The sequence below is a fragment of the Pristiophorus japonicus genome, chromosome 2, assembly GCF_044704955.1.
Source record: "Pristiophorus japonicus isolate sPriJap1 chromosome 2, sPriJap1.hap1, whole genome shotgun sequence".
Classification (NCBI taxonomy): Eukaryota; Metazoa; Chordata; class Chondrichthyes; family Pristiophoridae; genus Pristiophorus; species Pristiophorus japonicus.
The window spans coordinates 104,593,756-104,619,953 of NC_091978.1; the positions used below are offsets into that span (position 1 = coordinate 104,593,756).

A 26,198-nucleotide genomic window follows, 5' to 3' on the forward strand; every position below is an offset into this window, starting at 1 on the left:
GGCGCTCCACGAGAGAGCGTCGACCACCTGACAGACTTAACCTTTGACACAAAAAGATGAAAGGGGTATGGTGATGTCATGTATGTAACCATCATGCAACAGTAATCTTCATGTAACTGTAACCTTCATGCAACTCCTGTACACTGTACTTATACCCTAGAAATGCACACCCTGACCACAGGGGGTGAACTTGTGGGAGACACCTGGGTTTCCAGGTATAAAAGGGGAGGCCCCATCCAGGGTCAGGACTCCTTGGTCCTGGGAATAAAGGTTAAGGTCACGTAGTGACTGTGTCTGCAGTACATGCCTTGTGTGAGTTTGTAGTACGGTGCAGGAACACCACACCCTGGGGATTTATTGGCTTTGAATCCCATCAATTTCCCAACACAATTTCCTAACTAATAAGGATTTCCTTCCGTTCCTCCTTCTCGCTAGGCTCTTGGTCCCCCAGTATTTCCGGAAAGTTATTTGTGTCTTCCGTCATGAAGACAGAACCAAAGTATTTGTTCAATTGGTCTGCCATTTCTTTGTTCCCCATTATAAATTCACCTGATTCTCACTGCAAGGGACCTAGGTTTGTCTTCACTAATCTTTTTCTCTTCACATATCTATAGAAGCTTTTGCAATCAGTTTTTATGTTCCAGCAAGCTTCCTCTCATACTCTATTTTCCCTAATTAATCCCTTGCGCATTGTCTCAGATAGCCGTTACACACTGGTGATTCCTTACCATGAAAGGGTTAAATATAACTTAACATCAATCAACGTAAACTTTAACTGACACCAAGGTGATGGGCACCATTGATATCTGAGCTGCACACACACAGCAGTGTGTCAGCGTTGTCACTCACATCAGCGCTCTTTCAGGCAAATCTTTCAGATATCAGCTCCTCATGTAAGAATGGGATTTAGCAAATGGCAACCACACCGCTGGCGTTTGTTCTGGTTAGTTCCACTTTTTGTGGGCGTTTTTTTGAGTGAGTGATATTGTGGGCGATATTCTGGCGTTGATTTCGGGCATTCTGCTGATTACGCCCCAAAAAAGTGGGCGGGCGGTAATATTTTTTCCCAGCGTTAAGCACATGGGGAAAGTGACGCTCGCCGATAAGTTTCCTAAAAATGCCCACCAGTTTCCATTTTGTGCCAAAATGGGTGTTATACGTCATTTCAGCGGTAAAATGGGCATTAAGTGGGCGTTAAACATCCAAAAAAAGTGGAGGTTCTGGCATGGAAGTTATAACATGAAAACAGGCCATTCGGTCCAATCAGTCCTTGTCAGCGTTTACCCTCCACACGAGCCAATATTCTAATCACGTTTACCCATCCTTTTCCTCATTCACCTATCCTACTTTGAATGGCAGCTTAGGGGTATTTCCTCAGGCGACCGAAGGCTGCGCTGGCACACTGGAGATGACATTGGACCTGGTCATCCAAAGCAAGCGCTCTACTCGGAACTCCTACACGGCAAGCGAGCCCTAGGGTGGGCAGAGGAAAGGTTTGAAGGATACCCTCGCAGCCTTCTTGATAAAGTGCAACATTCCCACCGGCACCTGGGAATCCCTGGCCCAAGACCGCCCAAAGTGGAGGAAGAGTATCTGGGAGGGCGCTGAGTACCTCAAGTCTCGTTGCCGAGAGCATGCAGAAATCAAGTGCAGACAGCTGAAGGAGCATGCAGCAAACCAGTCCCACTCACCTTTTCCTTCAACCACTGTCTACCCCACCTGTTACAGAGACTGTAATTCCCGTATTGGACTGAGAACTCACTTTTAGAGTGGAAGCAAGTCTTCCTTGATGTCAAGGGCAGTCACTCTCACCTCACCTCTGGAATTCAGCTCTTTTGTTCATGTTTGGACCAAGGCTGTAATAAGGTCTGGTACCAAGTAGTCCTGGAGGAACACAAACTGAGCATCGGTGAGCAGGGTATTCGTGAGTAAGTGCCACTTTATAGCACTGTCGACGACACCTTTCATCACTTTGCTGATGATTAAGAGGTGGTAATTGGCCTGATTGGATTTGTCCTGCTTTTTGTGGACAGGACGTACCTGGGCAGTTTTCCACATTGTCGGATAGATGCCAGTGTTGTAGTTGTACTCGAACAGCTTGGCTTGAGGTGAGGCTATATCTGGAGCTAGTCTTCAGCACGACGGCCGGGATGTTGTCGGGGCCCATAACCTTTGCTGTATCCAGTGCACTCAGCCGTTTTTTGATATCACGTGGAGTGAATCAAATGGGCTGAAGACCGGCTTCTGTGATGGTGTGGACCTCAGGCGGAGGCCACTATGGATCATCCTCTCGGTACTTCTGGCTGAAGATGGTTGCAAATGCTTCAGCCTTGACTTTTGCACTTGTATGCTGGGCTCTGCCATCATTGAGGATGGGGATGTTAATGGAGCCTCCTCTTCCCATTAGTTATTTAGTTGTCCACCACCATTCACGACTGGATGTGGCAGGACTGCAGAGCTTTGATCTGATCCGTTGAGTTGTGGGATCGCTTAGCCCTGTCTATGGCATGCTGCTTCCGCTTTTCAGCATGTACGTAGTCATGTGTTGCAGCTTCCCCAGGTTGGTACCTCATTTTTAGGTACGCCTGGTGCTGCTCCTGGCATGCTGTTCTGCACTCATTGAACCAGGGTTGGTCCCCTGGCTTGATGGCAATGTGAGGGATATGCTGGACCACGAGGTTGCAGATTGTGGTGGAATACAATTCTGCTGTTGCTGATGGCCCACATCTCATGGACACTGACTCCTAACCTGCCTAATTTTCAAACTTTCTCCAGTGGTATTTGAACCCTTAATCATCATAAAACAACTGACATGGATCAATTTTAACTCCCTTTATAGTCTCAAAAACGTAATTAGGGTTCAAAGTTTAGATGATTAAACTTATTAGAGGACTGGGTCTTTTTATTATTGAATGAGCAGTTATCTTCTCGATTTCAGGAACAAGGCATATTTTGGGTGGACAATCCCAGGTTTGATTCTCAGGATGCACTGAATTAGCTGATCCGAGGTGCGTTACAATTGGCCTCCGCATTCCTGGGCGAGGGAAGGAAACGATTGCTGAGATTCCTGATCTTGATCGCTGTCTAGTGCTGTTGATGGAAGTGCGAGTGTCGGGCAGGATCAGGCTCAGTGAAGATGGCGCAGAGTTGAATGTATGGATAATGGCAACTGAGATGCTGGAGGGCACCCGTGGAGCTGTAGCCCAGCTTGAGTCAACGGCTCTGCAGCTGGAGAGGGCAGAACACCAGAAGTTGCCTGCCAGTGGCAGTTAACTATCAGTCAGCTGTAATTGTTTGTCTTGAAAAGGTGTTAATCACAGAGAATAGGGGAGCTGAGTCAACACTTGTAAATTTGGTGTAGCGCCTAAGAGTATAAAAGTCAATAGTTTTTCAGAGCACAGAGTGATCTGCACAGAGCGGTCTTAAACATTACCGTGATTTGGGAATTTGGAAAGAGTGGGAATTCGGGGAAGATTAAAATCAATTAAAGAAGTAAACATAGATAAGTGATATTTCTAATCTAAAAAACCTCATTAATTAAATCAGCTGATTGCTGTGTAGCTGCTGGGTGTGTTTTGCTAAGTTTTAGAGTTTATTTCTGTTCGATAGTTATGAGTCTATTAATTAGAGGCACGGCAGGACAGCTCAGTCCCGTGGATTGCACATCCTGTGGCTTGTAGGAAGTCCTGGACGTTTCACACAGCCTGGACGACCACGTGTGCAGGAAGTGCCTCCAGCTGCAGCAACTCGAGCTCCGCGTTTCGGAGTTTGAGCGGTGGCTGGAGTCACTGCGGTGCATCCGCAAGACTGAGAATTTCGTGGATAGCACGCTTCAGGAGGTGGTCACCCCGCGGCCTAAGAATTTGCAGGCAGAGAGGAAGGGGGTGAGCACCAGACAGAGGGGGAGTACTAAGCAGGTAGTGCAGGAGTCCCCCGAGTCCATCTCGCTCTCCAACCAGTATCCTGTTCTGAGGGTGATGGTGCCTCTGGGGAGTGCAGCCAGAGCCAAATTTACGGCACCAGAGGTGGCTCAGCTGCACAGGGGGGGAGGAAGAAGAATGGAAGAGCTATAATGGTAGGGGATTCAATAGTCAGGGGAACAGACAGGTGTTTCTGCGGCCGCAGATGTGACTCCAGGATGGTATGTTGCCTCCCTGGTGCCAGGGTCAAGGATGTCACTGAGCGGCTGCAGGGCATTCTGGGGGGAGAGGGTGAACAGCCAGAGGTTGTGGTCCATACCGCTACCAATGACATAGGTAGGAAGAGGGATGAGGTCCTGCTGGGAGAGTTTAGGGAGCTACGAGAGAGATTAAAAAGCAGGACCTCAAAGGTAGTAATCACCGGATTACTGCCAGTGCCACATGTTAGTGAGTACAGACATAGGAGGAGAGAGAAGATGAATACATGGCTAGAGAGATGGTGCAGGAGGAAGGGCTTTAGATTCCTGAGGCATTGGGACCGTTTCTGTGGGAGGTGGGACTTGTACAAGCCGGACGGGTTGCACATCAACAGAGCCGGGACCAGTATGCTCGCGGGAGGTTTTGCTCGTGCTGTTGGGGAGGGTTTAAACTAGCTTGGCAGGGGGATGGGAACCGGAGAATAGATTCATGGGGGGGAGAGAAGTAAAGCTGGAATTGGGCAGCAGAGAAGTAGAAGTAGAAAGTCAATTTGGAAGACAGAGGAAACAAGAGCTGGAAAATAGACAACAGGGGAGTTTGGCAATACTAAATGGTATATACTTCAATACAAAGAGTATAGGAAATAAGGCAGATGAGCTGAGAGCACAGATTGACACTTGGGAGTACGATATTATAGCATTACTGAGACATGGCTGAAAGAAGGACAGGTATGGCAGCTCAACATTCCTGGTTACAGGGTTTTCAGACGGGATAGAGAGGGGTAAAAGGAGTGGGGTGGGGGGGGGGGGTCGCAGTATTGATTAAATAAATAATTACAGCTGTGAGAAGGGATGATATGTTAGAGGGATCATCAAATGAGGCCATATGGGTTGAATTAAAGAACAAAAAAGGGGCCAACACACTACTGCAAGTGTACTATAGACCTTCAAGCAGTCAGAGGGAAATAGAAGAACAAATATATGGGCAAATTGCTGCAAAGTGCAAAAACTATAGAATCATGGGGCCCAAGTTTCCGCCCTCTGGAAAAACGGCGCCTCTCCATAAGGTGCGCCGACTTTCTGGAATAAAAAGGGCGCCGAAAGCTTACCTAGTGATTCTGCGAGCTCCTCAGGACATCTTCGTGCCCGCCGTGGCGCAGCACAAGGGGTCGGGGGCGGAGCCAGGTCCCGGCGCTGAAAACAGTGCCGAGACCTCTGCACGTGTGCACTAGAGTGTGCGCACATGAGCAGTAGCTCTAGGTCTCTGAGGCTGCGTGGGAGGGGCCCGACCTTAGCCCTGGCCGAACGAGCTCCCCGGGCGAAGATCGGGACTTGGACCTCCCGCCTGTTCAGCTCCCTCCCGTTCAGCCTTCTCCTCCCCCTTCTCCCCCCCCCCCCTTCTTCCCCCCCCCCCCCCCCCCCCCGCCTCCCCTTCTCCCCCCCCACTCCCCTCCCCGTTGTCGGCGGCTCGGCCCGGCCCGGCCCGTTCAGCCTTCTCTCCCCCTCCCTCTTCTCCCCCCCCCCCCCTTCTCTCCCACCCCCTCCCCCGCTTGTCATCAGCGCCCGGCCCGGCCCGTTCAGCCTCTTCCCCCCTCCCCCCTCCTCTTTCTCCCCTCTTCCCCCTCCTCTCCCCCTCCCCCCCTCCTCTTCTCCCCCTGTCCCCCTCCTCTCCCCCACTCCTCTCCTCCACCCTCTCCCCCATCTCTCCCCACGCTCCCTCCCTCTCCCCTCCCACCCCCCCTCCTCTCCTTTCCTCCTCTCCTCTCCCTCCCTCCCCCTCCACTCCCCCCTTTCCTCCCCCTCCTCCTCTCCCTTCCTCCCTCCTCCCTCCTCTCCCCCCCGCCCTCCCCCTCCTCTCCCTCCCCCCTCTCCTCCCCCCTCCTCTTCCTCCCTCTCCTCCCCCCTCCTCTCCCTCCTCTCATCCCCTCTCCCTCGCTCCCCCTACCCTTCGCTGTCAGAAACACAGAGACAGAGAGAGTTACACTGACAGAGACAGAGAGAGAGACACTGACTGAGAGAGAGACACTGACAGAGACAGAGAGAGACACTGGGGAGGCCCTGTCCCAGCACGCTGTTGGAGGGCTCCCGGTGCTGCAGTAGGTGAGTAGAAACTTAATTTTTTATTTTGATTGATTTTTAAAAATTTTAATTTTTTAATTTTTTTTGGATTGATTTAGTGGTTGATTTATTGATTTATTTATCATTTATTATTGATGATGGTTCTTTATTTGTAAAAGTGAAGTGTTTAATGTTTGTAAACCCCCCTTTCCCCCCCACCCCCATCTCTTGTTCCCTACTCCTAATTTATAAGTGTAGGCAAGGTTTTTCTGAGCGTACAGAAATGTACACTTACTCCATTTTAATTTAGTTTGGAGTAAGTTTTCGCTGCCTAAACTTGCAAAACAGGTGTAAGTGGCTGGACACGCCCCCTTTAAAAAAAAAATCTGTTCTAAAATGAAACTATTCTAACTCACTTGAACTGGAGCAAACTAAATGTCGAGGATTGCAATTTCTAAGATGCTCCATTCTAAACTAGTTGCTCCAAAAAAATAGGAGCAACTCAGGCCGAAACTTGAGCCCATAGAATTTACAGCACAGGCAGAGGCCATTCAGCCCATCGTGTCCGTGCCTGCTGACAAAGAGCAATCCAGCGACATCCCACTTTCCAGCTCTTGGTCTGTAGCCTTGTAGGTTACAGCACTTCAAGTGCATATTCAATTACTTTGTAAATGTGGTGAGGGATTCTGCCTCTACCACCCTTTCAGGCAGAGTTCCAGACCCCCACCATTCTCTGGGTGGAAACATTTCCTCTGAAATCCCCTTTAAACCTCCTACCAATTACTTTAAATCTATGCCCCCTTGTTGTTGACAAGTATGCCAAGGGAAACAGGTCCTTCCTATTCACTCTATCTAGTCCCCTCATAATTTTATACACTTAAATCAGGTCTCCTCTCAGTATCCTCTGTTCCAAAAAAAACAAGCCAAGCCTATCCTATCTGTCCTCACAGCTAAAATTCTCCAGTCCAGGCAACATCCTCGTAAATCTCCTCTGTACCCTCTCTAGTGCAATCACCTCTTTCTTGTACGCAGTACTGTAGCTGTGGCCTGACTAATGTTTTATACATTTCAAGCATGACCTCCCTGCTCTTATAATCCATGCCTTGGCTAATAAAGGCAAGTATCCCGAATGCCTGCTTAAGCACCTTATCTACTTGTCCTGATAACTTCAGGGATCTGTGGACAGGCACTCCAAAAAGCTGTAATAGTGGGGGATTTCAACTACCCTAATATTAACTGGGAAAAAGGTAATGTGAATAGTACAGATGGTGCGGAATTCCTAAAATGCATTCAGGAGAACTTTGGCCAGTATATAACAAGCCCAACAAGGGAGGGGGCGGTTATGGACTTGGTTTTGGGGAATGAAGAGGGGCTGGTGGAAGGGGTATCAGAGGATGAGCATTTTGGTGCGAGTGATCATAATTCAGTAAGATTTGGGGTAGTTATGGAAAAGGACAAAGGGGGACCAAGAATAAAAGTTCTCAATTGAGTTAAAGCCAATTTTGCTGAGCTGAGATGGGATTTGGCCAAAGTGGACTGGAAACGGCTACTTGATGGTAAATCAGTGTCAGAGTAGTGGGCGGCTTTCAAGGTGGAGATCCTGAGGGTACAGAGCAAGTATGTTCCCTTAAAAAAAAGGGTTGGGCTAACAAATCTAGAGCCCCCTCGATGTCAAGGCACATACAGGGTAAGATAAAAAAAAAAAGGGAAGCTTATGACAGATACCGAGATCTCAACACTGCAGAAACTCTAGAAGAGTATAAGACGTGCAGGGGTGCAATTAAAAAAGATATCAGGAAAGCAAAGAGAGAGCATGAAAGAATGTTGGCAAGTAAAATCAAGGAAAATCCAAAGATGTTTTATAAAAACATTAAGAGCAGGAGGATAAGTAGAGAAAGAGTGGGGCCTACTAGAGACCACAAAGGAAATCTGTGTGTGGAGACAGAAGATGTCGGTAGGATTCTAAATGAATACTTTGCATCTGTTTTCACAAAAGAGAGGGGCGATGCAGACTTTGCAATGAGGGAGGAGAGATGTGAAATATTAGACGAGATAAACATAGTGAGAGAGGAAGTATTAAGGGACTTAGCAGCTTTGAAAGTGGATAAATTCCCAGGCCCGGATGAAATGTATCCCAAGCTGTTAAGAGAAGCAAAAGACGAAATAGCAGAGGCTCTGACCATTATTTTCCAATCCTCTCTGGCTACAGGTGTGGTGCCAGAGGACTGGAGGACTGCTAATGTTTAGAAAAGGATAGATCAAGTAATTACAGGCCAGTCAGCCTAACCTCAGTGGTGGGAAAATTATTGGAATAAATCCTGAGGGACAGGATAAATCTTCATTTGGAAAGACATGGATTAATCAAGGACAGTCAGCATGGATTTGTCAAGGGAAGTTTGTGTCTGACTAATTTGATTGAATTTTTCAAGGAGGTAACTAGGAGGATCAACGAGGCCAGTACGTATGATGTAGTGTATAAGGATTTTAGCAAAGCTCTTTGCTAAGGTCCCACATGGCAGACTGGCCACGAAAGTATTAGCCCATGGGATCCAGGGTAAAGTGGCAAGTTGGATCCAAAATTGGCTCAGAGGCAGGAAGCAAAGGGTAATGGTTGATGGGTGTTTTTGTGACTGGAAGGCTGTATCCAGTGGGGTTCCATAGGGCTCAGTGCTGGGTCCCTTGCTTTTTGTGGTATATATCAATGACTTGGATTTGAATGTTGGGGGTATGATTAAGAAGTTTACAGATAACAATAAAATAGGCTGTGTTGTTGATAATGAAGAAGAAAGCTGCGGACTGCAGGAAGATATCAATGTACTGGTCAGGTGGATAGAACAGTGGCAAATAGAATTCAATCTGGGTAAGTGTGAGGTAATGCATTTGAGGAGGTCTAACAAGGCAAGGGATTACACATTAAATGGTACGACACTGAAAAGTGTAAAGGAACAAAGGGATCTTGGAGTGCAGGTCCACAGATCCCTGAAGGTAGCAGGCCAGGTAGATAAGGTGGTTAAGAAGGCTTATGGAATACTTGCCTTTATAAGTCGAGGCATGGAATACAAGAGCAAGGAGGTTATGCTTGAACTGTATAAAACACTGGTTAGGCCGCAACAGGAGTACTGTGTGCAGCATATTACAAGAAAGATGTGATTGCACAGGAAGGAATGTCTTCAGCCTTTGAAAGGCGCCTGACCTTTACTAGACTAAGATCCTGATCCTGGAGTGAATTGAATACCTTGTTTGGAGGCTGAAAAGCTCATTTTGGAGTTGACGGCTGAAGAAAAGTGATGATCTGCCTTCGGCCTCATCGGGTCTTGGTGACCAACCGTGGGCTGCTCCGCATTACCATGGCGGATCTGGCCAGGTACTGCTGGTGCCCATCCCCGCTGTGCAAATGTAGCCATCCCTGGAATTGGGGCCAGGAGCTCTGGCCTCGGGCTATGGTGGGTGGGGGATCCACAGAGGAGGAGGGAGAAAATTCGTGGGGAAAGAAGAAAAAATTGTAATCAATGCTATTTTCTTTAACTTTAAATAAATTAAGAATCCATTTGAAACATTTTCTGTGTTGCTGTTTTGTCCTGTATCTTCCTTTGTTCCCATCTGGCAGGACCGTCGTTTCATATTAAATTTGCATGAGTCCTAATTTGGCACCACTATCTGAGATGATCATTAAATGGTTTTTGGGATGATTTGCCCCATATTGTGCTCGTTTATATTGTGGATCTTCCTTTCATGTGGCTTTGTTTGGATTGAACAATTTTACAAATGCACATAAATTAATAGCCACAACCATAAATTTCCACAAGTATATTTTGAAACAGATGCTTACTAACATAACAGAATGCAGCAATATAATTGTAATAACAAAATTTTAAGTTTCAAAATGTTAAATTCTCGGCAGTGATTGCAAGAGTTATAGGTTAACTGTTAATAGTACTTGTAACAGGAAATGTTTCACAATGGATATTATTTCTGAGCAGTAATCTTTTACATTCTATATTGAGAAGTTGTTAAGGCTGATCTGACTAGGTCTAAATTGTACTTTTCAGAAGACTTTATTCCATTTCCCTGACACGCTACACATTAAGTGGAATGCTCATGTTCGAGCTCTGAATTTTCCTTCCCCACCGCCCCGCCCCCCTCCACCCTTGCACATGGCCAGTGTTTCTGTAATTTAGTCTTTCGTCCACCACCTGAGGAAGGACATTGTGACTCTGGGGAAGGTGCAGAGAGGGACAATGAAAATGACCCCTAGCCTGAGATTTTTTTTTATTCGTTCCTGGGATGTGAGGGTCGCTGGCAAGGCCACCATTTATTGCCCATCCCTAATTGCTCCTGAGAAGGTGGTGGTGAGCCGCCTTCTTGCAGCCCTTGCGGTGAAGGTACTCCCACTGTGTTGTTCGGGAGCGAGTTCCAGGATTTTGACCCAGTGACGAGGAAGGAATGGCGATATATTTCTAAGTCAAGATGGTGTGTGACTTGGAGGGGAACTTGCAGGTGATGGTGTTCCAATGAGTCTGCTGCCTTTGTCCTTCCAGATGGTAGAGGTCGTGGGTTTAACATAGAAACATAGAAAATAGGTGCAGGAGTAGGCCATTCGGCCCTTCGAGCCTGCACCACCATTCAATAAGATCATGGCTGATCATTCACCTCAGTACCCCTTTCCTGCTTTCTCTCCATACCCCTTGATCCCTTTAGCCGTAAGGGCCATATCCAACTCGCTCTTGAATATATCCAATGAACTGGCATCAACAACACTCTGCGGTAGGGAATTCCACAGGTTAACAACTCCGGAGTGAAGAAGTTTCTCCTCATCTCAATCCTAAATGGCTTACCCCTTATCCTTAGACTGTGTCACCTGGTTCTGGACTTCCCCAACATCAGGAACAGTCTTCCTGCATCTAACCTGTCTCTATGAGATCCCCTCTCATCCTTCTAAACTCCAGTGAATACAGGACCAGTGGATCCAGTCTCTCCTCATATGTCAGTCCTGTCATCCCTGGAATCAGTCTGGTGAACCTTTGCTGCACTCCCTCAATAGCAAGAACGTCCTTCCTCAGACTAGGAGGACAAAACTGAACACAATATTCCAGGTGAGGCCTCACCAAGACCCTGTACAACTGCAGTAAGACCTCCATGCTCCCATACTCAAATCCCCTAGCTATGAAGGCCAACATACCATTTGCCTTTTTCACCACCTCCTGTACCTGCATGCCAACTTTCAATGACTGATGTACCATGACACCCAGGTCTCGCTGCACCTCCCCTTTTCCTAACCTGCCGCCATTCAGATTATATTCAGCCTTCGTGTTTTTGCCCCCAAAGAGGATAACCTCACATTTATCTCGATTATACTACATCTGCCATGCATTTGCCCACTCACCTAACCTGTCCAAGTCACTCTGCAGCCTCTTAGCGTCCTCCTCACAGCTCACACCGCCACGCAGCTTAGTGTCATCTGCAAACTTGGAGATATTGCACTCAATTCCTTCATCTAAATCATTACTGTACATTGTAAATAGCTGTGGTCCCAGCACTGAGCCCTGTGGCACCCCACTAGTCACTGCCTGCCATTCTGAAAAGGACCTGTTTATCCCGACTCTCTGCTTCCTGTCTGCCAACCAGTTCTCTATCCACATCAGTACATTACCCCCGCTACCACGTGCTTTATTTTTGCACACCAATCTCTTGTGTGGGACCTTGTCAAAAGCCTTTTCAAAGTCCAAGTACACCACATCCACCAGTTTTCCCTTATCCACTCTACTAGTTACATCCTCAAAAAATTCCGGAAGATATGTCAAGCATGATTTCCCTTTCATAAATCCATGCTGACTTGGACTGATCCTGTCACTGCTTTCCAAATGCGCTGCTAATACAGTTTTTATAATTAATTCCAACATTTTCCCCACTACTGATGTCAGGCTAACCGGTCTATAATTACCCATTTTCTCTCTCTTTTTTTAAAAAGTGATGTTATATTAGCAACCCTCCAGTCCATAGGAACTGATCCAGAGTCGATAGACTGTTGGAAAATGATCACCAATGCATCCATTATTTCTATGGTCACTTCCTTAAGTACTCTGGGATGCAGACTATCAGGCCCCGGGGATTTATCGGCCTTCAATCCCATCAATTTCCCGAACACAATTTCCTGCCCAATAAGGATTTCCTTTAGTTCCTCCTTCTCACTATATCCTCGGTCCCCTAGTATTTCCGGAAGGTTATTTGTGTCTTCCTTCGTGAAGACAGAACCAAAATATTTGTTCAATGGTCTGCCATTTCTTTGTTCCGCATTATAAGTTCACCTGATTCTGACTGCAAGGGATCTACGTTTGTCTTCACTAATCTTTTTTTCTTCACACATCTATAGAAACTTTTGCAGTCAGTTTTTATGTTCCCGGCAAGCTTCCACTCATAAGGCCCAAATTTCCACACGATAAAAAATGGGCGCCCCTCCGAGCTGGGCGCCCGTTTTTCACGCCTAAAATGGCGCCTGAAAAAAAACTCGCGATTCTGGAGAGCCCTGCAGCTCCTTGTCTGTTTGGCGCGGTGCCCAGGGGGGCGGAGCCTACACTCGCGCCGATTTTGTAAGTGGGAGGGGGCGGGTACTATTTAAATTAGTTTTTTTCCTGCCGGCAACGCTGTGCGTGCGCGTTGGAGCATTCGCGCACGCACAGTGTGAAGGAAACATTGGCACTTGGCCATTTTTGTAGTTCTTTGTAGCTGTTTAATTTTTGAACATTTTTTAATAAAAGCACATTGCCATCAGCACATCAGCACTGAGGCTTCCTGTAGCCTTCTCACTGTCTCCTTCCCGCCCGCCATGGGGAACGTCTTCCTCCCCCCCCCCCCCCCCCCGCTGCGGTCGTGCCCGCCCGCCGTCGGGAAAGAACGAACGAACTTGTGAGGCTGGCTGAAGCACTTTCACACAGGTAGGAAGATGGTTTATTTAATCTTTTCTTTGCTTATAAATGTTTATTCAGGTTGGATTTATTTGTATAATATTTGTAGAAGTATAAATAAAGATTTATTGTAGAATTTAATGACTTCCCCCCCCCCTCCCCCCCCCACCTCGTTCTGGACGCCTAATTTGTAACCTGCGCCTGATTTTTTAATGTGTAGACAAGGTTTTTTCAGTTCTACAAAAATCTTCACTTGCTCCATTCTAAGTTAGTTTGGAGTACGTTTTCACTGTGGAAACTTTCAAATCAGGCGTCAGTGGCCGGACACGCCCCCTTTTGAAGAAAAAATTCTGTTCCAAAGTAGAACTGTTCTACCTGACTAGAACTGCAGAAAAAAAAATGTGGAGAATTGCGATTTCTAAGATAGTCCGTTCTCCACCAGTTGCTCCTAAAAATCAGGCGCAAATCATATGGAAACTTGGGCCCATAGTCTATTTTTCCCCTCCTAGTTAAACGCTTTGTCCTTCTCTGCTGTATTCTAAATTTCTCCCAGTCCTCAGGTTTGCTACTTTTTCTGGCCAATTTATATGCCTCTTCCTTGGATTTAACACTATCCTTAATTTCCCTTGTTAGTCACGGTTGAGCCACCTTCCTCGTTTTGTTTTTACTCCAGACAGGGATGTACAAATGTTGAAGTTCATCCATGTGATCTTTAAATGTTTGCCATTGCCTATCCACCGTCAACCCTATAAGTATCATTTGCCAGTCTATTCTAGCCAATTCACGCCTCATACCATCGAAGTTACCTTTCCTTAAGTTCAGGACCCTAGTCTCTGAATTAACTGTGTCACTCTCCATCTTAATAAAGAATTCTACCATATTATGGTCACTCTTCCCCAAGGGGCGTCGCACAACAAGATTGCTAATTAGTCCTTTCTCATTACACATCACCTGGGGAGGTGCTGCCGAAGAAGCCTTGGTGAGTTGCTGCAGTGCATCTTGCAGCTGGTAAACACTGCATCCACAGTGCACTGGTGGTGGAGGGAGTGAATGCTTAAGGTGGTGAATGGGGTGCCAATCAACTGGGCTGTTTTATCCTGCAAGGTATTGAACTTCTTGAGTGTTGTTGGAACTGCACTATCCAGGCAAGTGGGGAGTTTTCCATCACACTCCTGACTTGTGCCTTGTAGATAGTAAAAAGACTTTGGGGAGTCAGGAGGGGAGACACTCGCCACAGAATACCCAGCCTCTGACCTGCTCTTGTTTCCACAGTATTTATGTGGCTGATTAATGGTGAACCACAGGATGTTGCTGGTGGGGGATTCGGCAATGGTAATACGGTTGATTGCCACGGGACAGTGGCTACACTCTCTCTTGTTGGAGATAGCCATTGCCTGGCACTTGTGTTGCGCAAATGTTACTTGGCACTTATCAGCCCAAACCTTTATGTTGTCCAGATCTTGCTGTATTTTGGGCATGGACTGCTTCATTATCTGAGAATCTGAGATCATTGAGCTATGAAGGTAAACTTGGTGCCTTAGGTTTGAACTCACCGGAGAGACAGAGACTTGGAGGGGATCTGATCCAGGCATTTATCGTGCAAGGTGTGTTTGAGCTGATGGGGACAGATGGAACTAGGTCATCTGTACAAACTGAGGAAAGAAAGGGTGGGGCTTAATATCCAGGAATTTTACTCTTCCTAGACAATGATTGATCAGCAGAACAGACTTTCAGAGGAGGTTGTGGCGACTTAATACTTGCAGTCCCTCAAGGAACTTTTGAATGATTTCTGGGAAACAAGGTGGTCACAAGATGATTATATGCCAGGAAGGCCATTCAGCCCTTCCTAATTTATCCATCCAGTGATATACCAGAGTGCCCCCATTGTAGTATCTGGTTTTTTGCCTCCACTACTCGACATGGATGCAATCCACACAGTGATCACTATTTGTGTGAAGAAGAATTTCCTGACGTAAGTCCTAAATCTTATGTGTCTTCTTGTCCTGCTTTCACAATTTAATTCATGGGTACAGTAGTGCAGTGGGTGTGTTACTGGACTAGTAATACAGAGATACTATGGTAGTTTGAGAATATAAATTTGCTTCTCTTCTCTCCCATAATTTTCTGATCTTGCCTTCCTATCTTCTCTCTTTCATCTCGATCCCACCCTCCATCCTTCACAGCATCAGTGTGGTAATCAGGCTCAGGAGTTAAAATGGCCTGGGCCTCATGTTGGTGAATCGGAGCGAGCCTGCCGTTTGCCTTGCTGGTTCCGCACTGACGTCGAGGTTCAAGTTAAACTCAGGACTAGAAGAATGTCTGACCTGAAAATGGGGATTGTAATACATGTACATGCCCTAGTTCAAATATCCCCCGGCGTCTAACTACAGTTCACCTGAAGACACCATTTGATCAGGACTCCTCCTGTGTAAAAATTACAAAAACCCCCAACGGAACTGAAGTACAGCCATCACCTTTTGGCAGAATGGCCTTTTACCACCAAAGGACAGTTGATCCGTAACTCTGCTGTGAACCTAGAAATTCTGTGCACAGCAATGTATTTCATTGAAGTCTTCTGTCCTACATTGAGAGTTGGAGAAGGGAAAATCAGCCATAGTTCCTGCTACTGATTGGTGTCTATAGCCCCTGCATGAAGTGTGTGTGTGAACGTTGAATCATAGAATCTTACAGCACAGAAGGAAACCATTCGGCCCCTCGCGCCTCTGTCAGCTCTTTGAAAGAGCAATTTAGTCCCACACCCCAGATTTTTCCCCATAACCTTGCAAATTAGTTCTCTTCAAATACATGTCCAATTGCCTTTTGAAAGTTCCTATTTAATCTGATTTCAGGTAGTGCGTTCCAGATCTTAACAACCCTCTGTGTGAAATAATGTCTCCCTCATTCCCCTCTAGTTCTATTGCCAATTATTTTAAATCTGTGGCCTGTGGTTACCGACCCACTTGACAGAGGAAACCATTTCTTCCGACTTGATCTATAAAAACCTCTCATAATTATGAATACCTCTATTCGGTCTCCAGTTAATCTTCTCTGTTCTAAGGAGATCAGCTTCCCAGCTTCCCAGCTTCTCCAGTCTCTCCACATAACTGAAGTTGCTCATCCCTGGTATCATCCTGATAAATCTCTTCTGTACCCTCTCCAAGACCTTGACATCCTTCCTAAAGTGTGGTTCCCAGAATTGAGCACAATACGCCAGCTGAGGCCTAACCAGTGATTTGTAAAGTTTCAGCATGACTTCCTAGTTTTTGTATTTAATGCCCCTATTTATAAAGCCAAGTATCCCATACTCTTTGTTATATGCCTTATCAACTTGCCCTGCCATCTTCAAGAATTTGTGAATATGCATCCCCAGGCCCCTCTACTCTTGCACCCTGCTCATAATAGTACTATAGGTTGAACCTCCCTTATCTGGAACACTCGGGACCTGGCCTGTTCTGGATTAGGGATTTTTCTGGATGAGGGGTGGTCACGTTAAATTGGATGGTACAGGTACTGATGAGGGGCTATCGGGGCTGGCTGGCTTGTGGCTGGGAGTGCGGCAGAGAGATCATGGGGGGAGACGATGGATCACGGGGTCAGACCAGTGATTGCGGAAGTTGGCAGCGAGGAAGGACTTCAATTTGTTCATGTTGGAGTTTTGCGCATGCACCACACAGTGGCCGGGAATGGTTCTGGATGAGGGGTGGTTCTGGATAAGGGAGTTCTGGATAAGGTAGGCTCAACCAGTATTTAGATTATACTGCCTCTTCATGTTGTTTCTCCCAAAATGCATCACTTCACACTAATCTGGATTAAATTGGATCTGCCATGTCTCTGCCCATTTCATCAGTCTGTGAATATCCTCCTGAAGTCTGCTACAATCCTGCTCACTATTTACCACATTTTAAACAAGAGATTAGGCTTGGCTGTGAGGCCCTTAACTCAAATAGCCTGCCAACAGTCACTGTGAAATCTCATAGGTGAATAATGTCTACTTGGTGATTGGCACCTGTAAATCTGAACCCGATAGGATGTCAATTGGCAGGGGGAAGGGGGAGAAATATGTGTGTATATATATATATATATATATTTTATGAAACGTAGGGCACTTGAGCGTTAGTGGACTTCAATGGAAATAAAAATGGGGAGAGATGGAGAGATGTAAAATGAGCTGCCGACTCGCTATCACTATCGCACAAAGTCAAGATCTGCCCTGGGATCTGTAAAATCAGTATTCAATTTTAAATTATGATTTTCTTTCCCAGAGCCGCAGCTCTTGAGCAGTTTAAATCTTTGGGTGCAGAGCCACTGGAAATTAATGTTGAAGAGTCTGGAGAAGGTACAGGAGGTTATGCCAAAGTAATGTCCAAGGAGTTCATTGAGGCGGAGATGAAGCTGTTTGCGAAGCAGTGCCAAGAGGTGGATATAGTCATCAGTACGGCCCTTATTCCAGGTAGGATATTTTAAAATAGAAATATTCGAATTAGGTTGGACTGTTTGGAGGTCGATGTACTCATCCTACTATTTATCACTTTGCAACAAATATATTGCCTGCCAGTTCAACACAAAATTGGATTCACGGCAAAGTCATGGAGAAAACTGCATCTCGTTATGGGATTTTGAAGTAAGTAGAGGTTGCATAGGTGCCGAACAGAGGGACAGTCAAGCAAAACATGCAAAATATAAAATGAGTTAACTTTTATTTGAAGGAACATCCCTATTGAACGTGATTGTGTTTGGGAAGTTTTATGTCTGAGAAGAATAGCAATAAAGGGAGTGAAATTGCGTAGCGTTCTGTTTGAGGTGATAACTTGTCGCTAAATCAAGTGCTACCACTTCCCTTGGGAGCGCTAAAGCCGGCAAGAGGGGTGGTAAGCGGTGCAATGCTGCACAATGTTGAGGGCAGCGCTGCTGGGAGCGGAAGCTCCTCCCCTCCCTTAAAGGGAAGGGCCATCGTGGCAGGCTCTTGATGAAGTCGTGTCCCTTGATGCCGATGGCAGCCGCGATTCGTGACGATCAGCCCCAAGCATTCTACAGAGTACAGGACTGATCGATCGCGGCACATTAAGATTTTCAAAACACAACATAAAGGGTATAAAAATATTTTTTATGGACACAAGTGGCCTTACCCTTAATTACCGCTCCAAAGCGGCCGGCCTCCCGAACAACGCCTCCTGCAGCTGTTGCTGTTATTGCCCGGCGATGCTGCCGGGGGCGGAACCGAAGTTTGGGTCCGCGGTGCTACCGGGGCGATGCGCAGCACGATGACGTCCCAATCTCCAGACGCAGGAGATCATGGTGATAGGGGTTACAGCCGCCGCAAACCTCCAGGGGAATTTAGCGGGCGTCGGTACTCTTGCCGTGCCCGGGCACAGAGCCGTTAATGCCCCGTTATCGCCCCCCAGAGGAGACGCAAAGGAGGCCAATTTCTAGTCTAAAGAAGCAGGAAGTATTGGGTTTTTAAAGTTCTTGGAGTGACAGCATTCCTCACATTATAAATACATATCTAATCCTGATTGGTTCTCGACATTGCATGGCTTTGTTTCATGATCACATTGGAATTGTCTGCTGCATGATCCCCTATTATTGTGCTGTATAAAGGCACAAGTTCTACTAGCCTACTTCTTTCTGATGTACAACAACCTAAAACAACTGTCCTGAAAGCTCCCTTACCATAAAGCATCAGACTGCTCTCCAGTTGCATTTGCCCATAGGTTCGAAGGCATGAGAAGCTTCATGAACATGTGTGATATTTGAGAGGAAAAGGTTATACCTGGGTCAGTGGAACACTGCTGGGAGCAGCATCTAAACTTGCACCACGGGACATTAAATGTCTCAGTTGAGCTAAAAGTGATTTATGCAATTTAATTCTTGGGTGCAGCCCCCATCGCTATCATTCCCCTCATTAGCTTTCTCCTCGTCCTCCTCCAGAGTCCTTCGCCCTCAAACAGATTACTGAAACATCAGATGATATGGATTCCCTGCAGCCCAAGTGTCAGGTGCGAGGCTCATTTTAAATGGTAATTGGGGTTCTATGACGTCAATATGATCCCGATTAATATTTATGGACTGATGTAGCTGGAGCATGTGTTCTCCAAGCCCCGGCCAGTATATGCTGGCAACCCGGCCCAAGTGGACTCGAAAATTGAGTTTCTCTTCATTTTCATCAACCCAGCCTTGACCTCTGTTGTTCCGTCTCTCCCTTCCAACCCCCACAAGGATTCTACCTTTCTTTGGCACAAGCCTCCTAATATTGCAGTGGCTGGAGGCAGGCCCCCACCCCTGTGCCTGGGCAATTTAAACAAGGCTGGAACCCGAAAATTGTTTGGTCCTCTTGGAGTCAGCTCCAGGCGGGTGCCACAGCTGCTCTGCCGACTTGCCGCCCATTTCAGGCGGTAGTCGAAGATTGCCCCAGTATGTCTTTGTTAGTCGCTATGGCTAAGCTGAGGTACTAAGCTCAATCGTGGCAGAAATTGTCCACTATTGGGCACAAATCGAGAACAAGAACAATAACTTTCATTTATATAGCATTTTTCAGGTATTAAAACCATACAAAGTGCTTCACAGTAGTGTCATCAGACACGATGTGACACTGAGGCACATAAGGAGATATTAAGACAGATGATCGAAAGCTTGGTCAAAGCAGTAGGATTTAAGGAACGCCTTAAAGGAGGAGAGAGAGAGAGACAGAGAGGCGGCGAGCTTTAGGGAAGGAATTCTAGAGCTTAGGGCCTAAGTAGCTGAAGGCACGGCCACCAGTGGTGGTGTGATGAAAATCAGGGATTTGAATTGGAGGAGCGCAGAGATCTCGGAGGGTGGTAAGGCCAGATATTCTGGATTTATATCGTTGATGCAACGAGCATTCCCCCACCTGGTTTGTCTGCAGGTCTCTGGTATATATTACTTTACTGAACACATGAACACTTGAAAGAACAGTGGATTCGGTGCCCAAAATAGGTAATTGCCCTAGATTAACTAGAAGGACTAGTATCTTGGAGTTTTAGTAAGGAAAAGTTGGTCCCAGCTGAACCCGCACATGTGGAATTAATTAGAAGAGATTCAGATAAGACCTATAACAACTAAGCACTTAAAAGAGGGCAAAGCTATACAGTACTTATCTCTTCTGAACCTTGCTTTAAAGCTGCAGGCTTGTGCAAGTCAAACAGAAGTGACATTGGCAATTTGGACAAGTTTTCTCAAATTCCTGATTAAGTTGGCTGGGAGCATGGGAGTGAAGGGTCACATGGGAGGTGGGGTAGGGGGTTGGGCGGTGGGGGTATCCTGTGATGTAATGGTGGGGGGGGGGGGGGAATTGTGATTCCCAAAACCAATTATTATTTGCCAAGTTTCCACACTGTGAGGAATACCTGAATGGCAAAGAGAGTATTTTTTAGTCTGAATCCTTAACTATATGGTCTTGTAAGCAAAGGAATCAGTAGAACATTACTCTTAGGGGGTGAAATTGGGTTCCTTTGCACCTCCTGTTAGCGCCTCTGCGGGACGCAAATGAGTTTGCGACTGGCCGTGGCAAGATCAGCGACTCCCGCTAAATTTGACGGGAGTTTTGTGGCGGCGGTATGGCGTTAAGGCCCGATCTCCTTCGCCCGGAGATCGTGACGTCATTGTCATGCAAACCTGCGTTCCGCCCCCTGCAGTGTCACCGGTGGAAAACACCGACAGCTGCAGGAGGCGTGCATCGGGCGGCCAGCCGCTTCAGGGGCTATGCTTAAAGGCGAGGTGGCCGAGGTAAGTAAAAGAAAACTTACCTTCTCTCTTGCAGGATTTTTCGCGGGATGCTGCCTGTGATCGATCAGCAGGCATTCTGCTGATCGGGTGGGATCACGGCTGCTGTCGTGGAGAAGGTAAGTTTTTTCCCTTTGCAGAGCCTGCAGCGATGGCCCTTCCCTTTAAGGGAGAGAAGGAGCCTTTCAATGCGGCGGCGCTTCACAGCCCCGCTGCTCCACTCACAACCCCACCTGCTGCCGATTGCACTCCAGGAAGGAAGTGGAGTGCTTGATTTAATGCTCCACTTCCTTCCTGGAACGCACACGGCAAATGTTTTAAAGTTTGCAAGGTTGGGGTGGAGTGTAAAGGTTTTCAGTATAAGGGGTGTCACAGTTGTGTGAGGTGGACTGGTTGGACTGGGTGCTCTTTGCCTTTCCGTCATTGTTCATAGGTTTATATTTAACATAGAAACATAGAAAATAGGTGCAGGAGTAGGCCATTCGGCCCTTCAAGCCTGTACCGCCATTCAATGAGTTCATGGCGGAACATGCAACTTCAGTACCCCATTCCTGCTTTCTCGCCATACCCCTTGATCCCCCTAGTAGTAAGGACTACATCTAACTCCTTTTTGAAAATATTTAGTGAATTGGCCTCAACAACTTTCTGTGGTAGAGAATTCCACAGGTTCACCACTCTCTGGGTGAAGAAGTTTCTCCTCATCTCGGTCCTAAATGGCTTACCCCTTATCCTTAGACTGTGACCCCTGGTTCTGGACTTCCCCAACACGAGGAACATTCTTCCTGCATCTAACCTGTCGAAACCTGTCAGAATTTTAAACGTTTCTATGAGATCCCCTCTCTTTCTTCTGAACTCCAGTGAATACAAGCCCAGTTGATCTAGTCTTTTTTGATATGTCAGTCCCGCCATCCCGGGAATTAGTCTGGTGAACCTTCGCTGCACTCCCTCAGTAGCAAGAATGTCCATCCTCAAGTTAGGAGACCAAAACTGTACACAATACTCCAGGTGTGGCCTCACCAAGGGCCCTGTACAACTGTAGTAACACCTCCCTGCCCCTGTACTCAAATCCCCTCGCTATGAAGGCCAACATGCCTTTTGCTTTCTTAACCGCCTGCTGTACCTGCATGCCAACCTTCAATGACTGATGTACCATGACACCCAGGTCTTGTTGCACCTCCCCTTTTCCTAATCTGTCACCATTCAGATAATAGTCTGTCTCTCTGTTTTTACCACCAAAGTGGATAACCTCACATTTATCCACATTATACTTCATCTGCCATGCATTTTCCCACTCACCTAACCTATCCAAGTCACTCTGCAGCCTCATAGCATCCTCCTCGCAGCTCACACTGCCACCCAACTTAGTGTCATCCGCAAATTTGGAGATACTACATTTAATCCCTTCGTCTAAATCATTAATGTACAATGTAAGCAGCTGGGGCCCAGCACAGAACCTTGCGGTACCCCACTAGTCACTGCCTGCCATTCTGAAAAGTACCCATTTACTCCCTACTCTTTGCTTCCTGTCTGCCAACCAGTTCTCAATCCACGTCAGCACACTACCCCCAATCCCTTGTGCTTTAACTTTGCACATTAATCTCTTGTGTGGGACCTTGTCGAAAGCCTTCTGAAAGTCCAAATACACCACATCAACTGGTTCTCCCTTGTCCACTCTATTGGAAACATCCTCAAAAAATTCCAGAAGATTTGTCAAGCATGATTTCCCTTTCACAAATCCATGCTGACTTGGACCTATCATATTACCTCTTTCCAAATGCGCTGCTATGACATCCTTAATAATTGATTCCATCATTTTAACCACTACCGATGTCAGGCTGACCGGTCTATAATTCCCTGTTTTCTCTCTCCCTCCTTTTTTAAAAAGTGGGGTTACATTGGCTACCCTCCACTCCATAGGAACTGATCCAGAGTCAATGGAATGTTGGAAAATGACTGTCAATGCATCTGCTATTTCCAAGGCCACCTCCTTAAGTATTCTTGGATGCAGTCCATCAGGCCCTGGGGATTTATCGGCCTTCAATCCCATCAATTTCCCCAACACAATTTCCTGACTAATAAGGATTTCCCTCAGTTCCTCCTTCTTACTAGACCCTCTGACCCCATTTATATCCGGAAAGTTGGTTGTATCCTCCTTAGTGAATACCGAACCAAAGTACTTGTTCAATTGGTCTGCCATTTCTTTATTCCCCATTTTGACTTCCCCTGATTCTGACTGCAGGGACCTACGTTTGTCTTTACTAACCTTTTTCGCTTTGCATATCTATAGAAGCTTTTGCAGTCCACTTTAATGTTCCCTGCAAGCTTCCTCTCATACTCTATTTTCCCTGCCCTAATCAAATGCTTTGTCCTCCTCTGATGAGTTCTAAATTTCTCCCAGTCCCCGGGTTCGTTACTAATTCTGGCCAATTTCTTTGCCACTTCCTTGGCTTTAATGCTATCCCTGATTTCCCTTGATAGCCACGGTTGAGCCACCTTCCCTTTTTTATTTTTACGCCAGACAGGGATGTACAATTGTTGTAGTTCATCCATGTGGTCTCTAAATGTCTGCCATTGCCCATCCACTGTCAACCCCTTAAGTATCATTCGCCAATCTATCCTAGCCAATTCACACCTCATACCTTCAAAGTTACCCTTCTTTAAGTTCTGGACCATGGTCTCTGAATTAACTGTTTCATTCTCCATCCAAATGTAGAATTCCACCATATTATGGTCACTATTCCCCAAGGGGCCTCGCACAATAAGATTGCTAATTAATCCTCTCTCATTACACAACACCCAGTCTAAGATGGCCTCCCCCCTAGTTGGTTCCTCGACATATTGGTCCAGAAAACCATCCCTTATGCACTCCAGGAAATCCTCCTCCACCGTCTTGCTTCCAGTTTGGTTAGCCCAATCTATATGCATATTAAAGTCACCCATGATAAATGCTGCACCTTTATTGCATGCACCCCTAATTTCTTGTTTGATGCCCTCCCCAACATCACTACTACTGTTTGGAGGTCTGTACACAACTCCCACTAACGTTTTTTGCCCTTTGGTGTTCTGCAGCTCTACCCAGATAGATTCCACTTCATTCAAGCTAATGTCCTTCCTAACTATTGTATTAATCTCCTCGTTAACCAGCAATGCTACCCCACCTCCTTTTCCTTTTATTCTATCCTTCCTGAATGATGAATACCCTTGGATATTGAGTTCCCAGCCCTGATCATCCTGGAGCCACGTCTCTGTAATCCCAATCACATCATATCTGTTAACATCTATTTGCAGAGTTAATTCATCCACCTTATTACAGATACTCCTTGCATTAAGACACAAAGCCTTCAGGCTTGTTTTTTTAATACCCTTTGTCTTTTAGAATTATGATGTCGTGTGGCCCTTTTTGTTTCTTGCCTTTGTTTACTCGGCCTTCCACTATTGCTTTTTACCTTTCAACCATCTGTTTCTGACTCCATATTACTTCGCCCTATCTCGCTGCATAGGTTCCCATCCCCCTGCCATATTAGTTGAAACACTCCCGAACTGCATTAGCAAATGTTACCCCCAGGACATCAGTTCCAGTCCTGCCCAAGTGCAGACCGTCCCTTTTGTACAGGTCCCACTTCCCCCAGAACTGGTTCCAATGTCCCAGGAATTTGAATCCCTCCCTCTTGCACCACTGCTCAAGCCACGTATTTATTCTAACTATCCTGCTCCCTCTCCTCTGATTAGCACGTGGCACTGGTAGCAATCCAGAGATTACTACCTTTGAGGTCCTACTTTTTAATTTAACTCCTAGCTCCCTAAATTCAGCTTGTAGGACCTCTTCCCGCTTCTTACCTATATCGTTGGTACCTACATGTACCACGACAAATGGCTGTTCACCCTCCCTCTCCAGAATGCTCTGCAGTCACTCCGAGACATCCTTGACCCTTTCACCAGGGAGGCAACATACCATCCTAGAGTCTCGGTCGCGGCCGCGGAAGCTCCTATCTATTCTCCTTACAATAGAGTCCCCTATCACTATAGCTCTCCCACTCTTTTTCTCGCCCTTCTGTGCAGCAGAGCCACCCATGGTGCCATGAACCTGGATGCTGGTGCCTTCCCCTGGTAAGTCATCTCCCCAATAGTATCCAAAACGGTATATCTGTTTTGGAGGGAGATGACCGCAGGGGACTCCTGCACTCCCTTCCTGCTCTTGCTTTGTCTCTTGGTCACCCATTCACTATCTGTCCTAACCCTTACCTGCGGTGTGACCAACTCACTAAATGTGCTATCCACAACATTCTCAGCATCGCTCATGCTCCAGAGTGAGTCCATCCGCAGCTCTAGTGCCGTCATGCGGTCTGTCAGGAGCTGCAGCTGGACACACTTCCCGCACACATAGTAGTCAGGGCTGCTGACCAGGGGTCGTGCGGCTCTTTGTCAGCTGGCGTGGACACGATGGGCCGAAATGGCCTCCTTCTGCGCTGTAAATTTCTATGTTTCTATGTTTCTATTCGCACCTGGAGCTAATTTTTGAAACTTTTAAAAGTTAACGCCCCAAACGGGCCGCTCCCTAATTACATCCCCTTAGTCTTTCCTCGCAGCTACCGTGTTGACAAGAATGCCCAGGCTCAAGCCTTCCAAATACAAGAGTGACCTTTGAGTTCTGATCTATTCAGGAAGCACAGCTCAATCTTCAGGCAGTGTCGGTGAAAATGACTGTATTTTCATTAACTTAAGAGGAAAATTAGATCTATACTTTTTATGAAGCTTATAAAAAAGATTTGTTCAACATTTGTTCAAGACTAAAACAACTGTAACAAATGTGGGAACTTGAATGAGACAGATGAAGTCTTAGTTGTAATTTAAGTTTTAATTCTCAACATTTCTCGTGGTATTGAAAGTTGTATGGAAACATGGAAAACAAAAATGAAATCAGGGTGATCTGATAAAGGTCTTTAAGATTATGAAAGAGTTTGACAGGGTAGATGTAGAGAAGATATTTCCACTTGCAGGGGACAAGGGACCATAAATGTAAGATAGTCACTAATAAATCCAATCGGGAATTCGGAGAAACGCCTTTACTCAGAGAATGGTTAGATTGGGGAACAAGGAGTAGTCGAGGTTTATAGCATTGATGCATTTAAGGTGAAGCTAGATAAACACGAGAGAGAAAGAAATAGAGGAACATGCTGTTAGAGTTAGATGAAGAAGGGTGGGAGGAGGCTCGTGTGGAGCATAAACACCGGCATCGACCTGTTGGGATGAATGGCCTGTTTCAGTGCTGTAAAAAAAACATGTACATTTTTAACAACGTATTTATGATTGAACATAAACATGACTAAAATTTGAATGAAAGAATTGTCTAAAATTAGGATGTGGGGTAAATTGCTATCTTC

At 46.3% G+C, this 26,198-nt stretch overlaps 1 protein-coding gene across 2 annotated transcripts in view; it reads left to right on the forward strand.

Moving 5' to 3' along the window:
* The window catches only part of LOC139240186 (NAD(P) transhydrogenase, mitochondrial-like), a 286,175-nt gene that overhangs the window by 123,048 nt on the left and 136,929 nt on the right, over positions 1 to 26,198 (forward strand). For both annotated transcript variants that reach the window (XM_070868615.1, XM_070868624.1), the window contains exon 7: positions 17,340 to 17,527. In XM_070868615.1, coding sequence (XP_070724716.1) covers positions 17,340 to 17,527 — 188 coding nt within the window. The remainder of the gene's footprint in view (positions 1 to 17,339; positions 17,528 to 26,198) is intronic.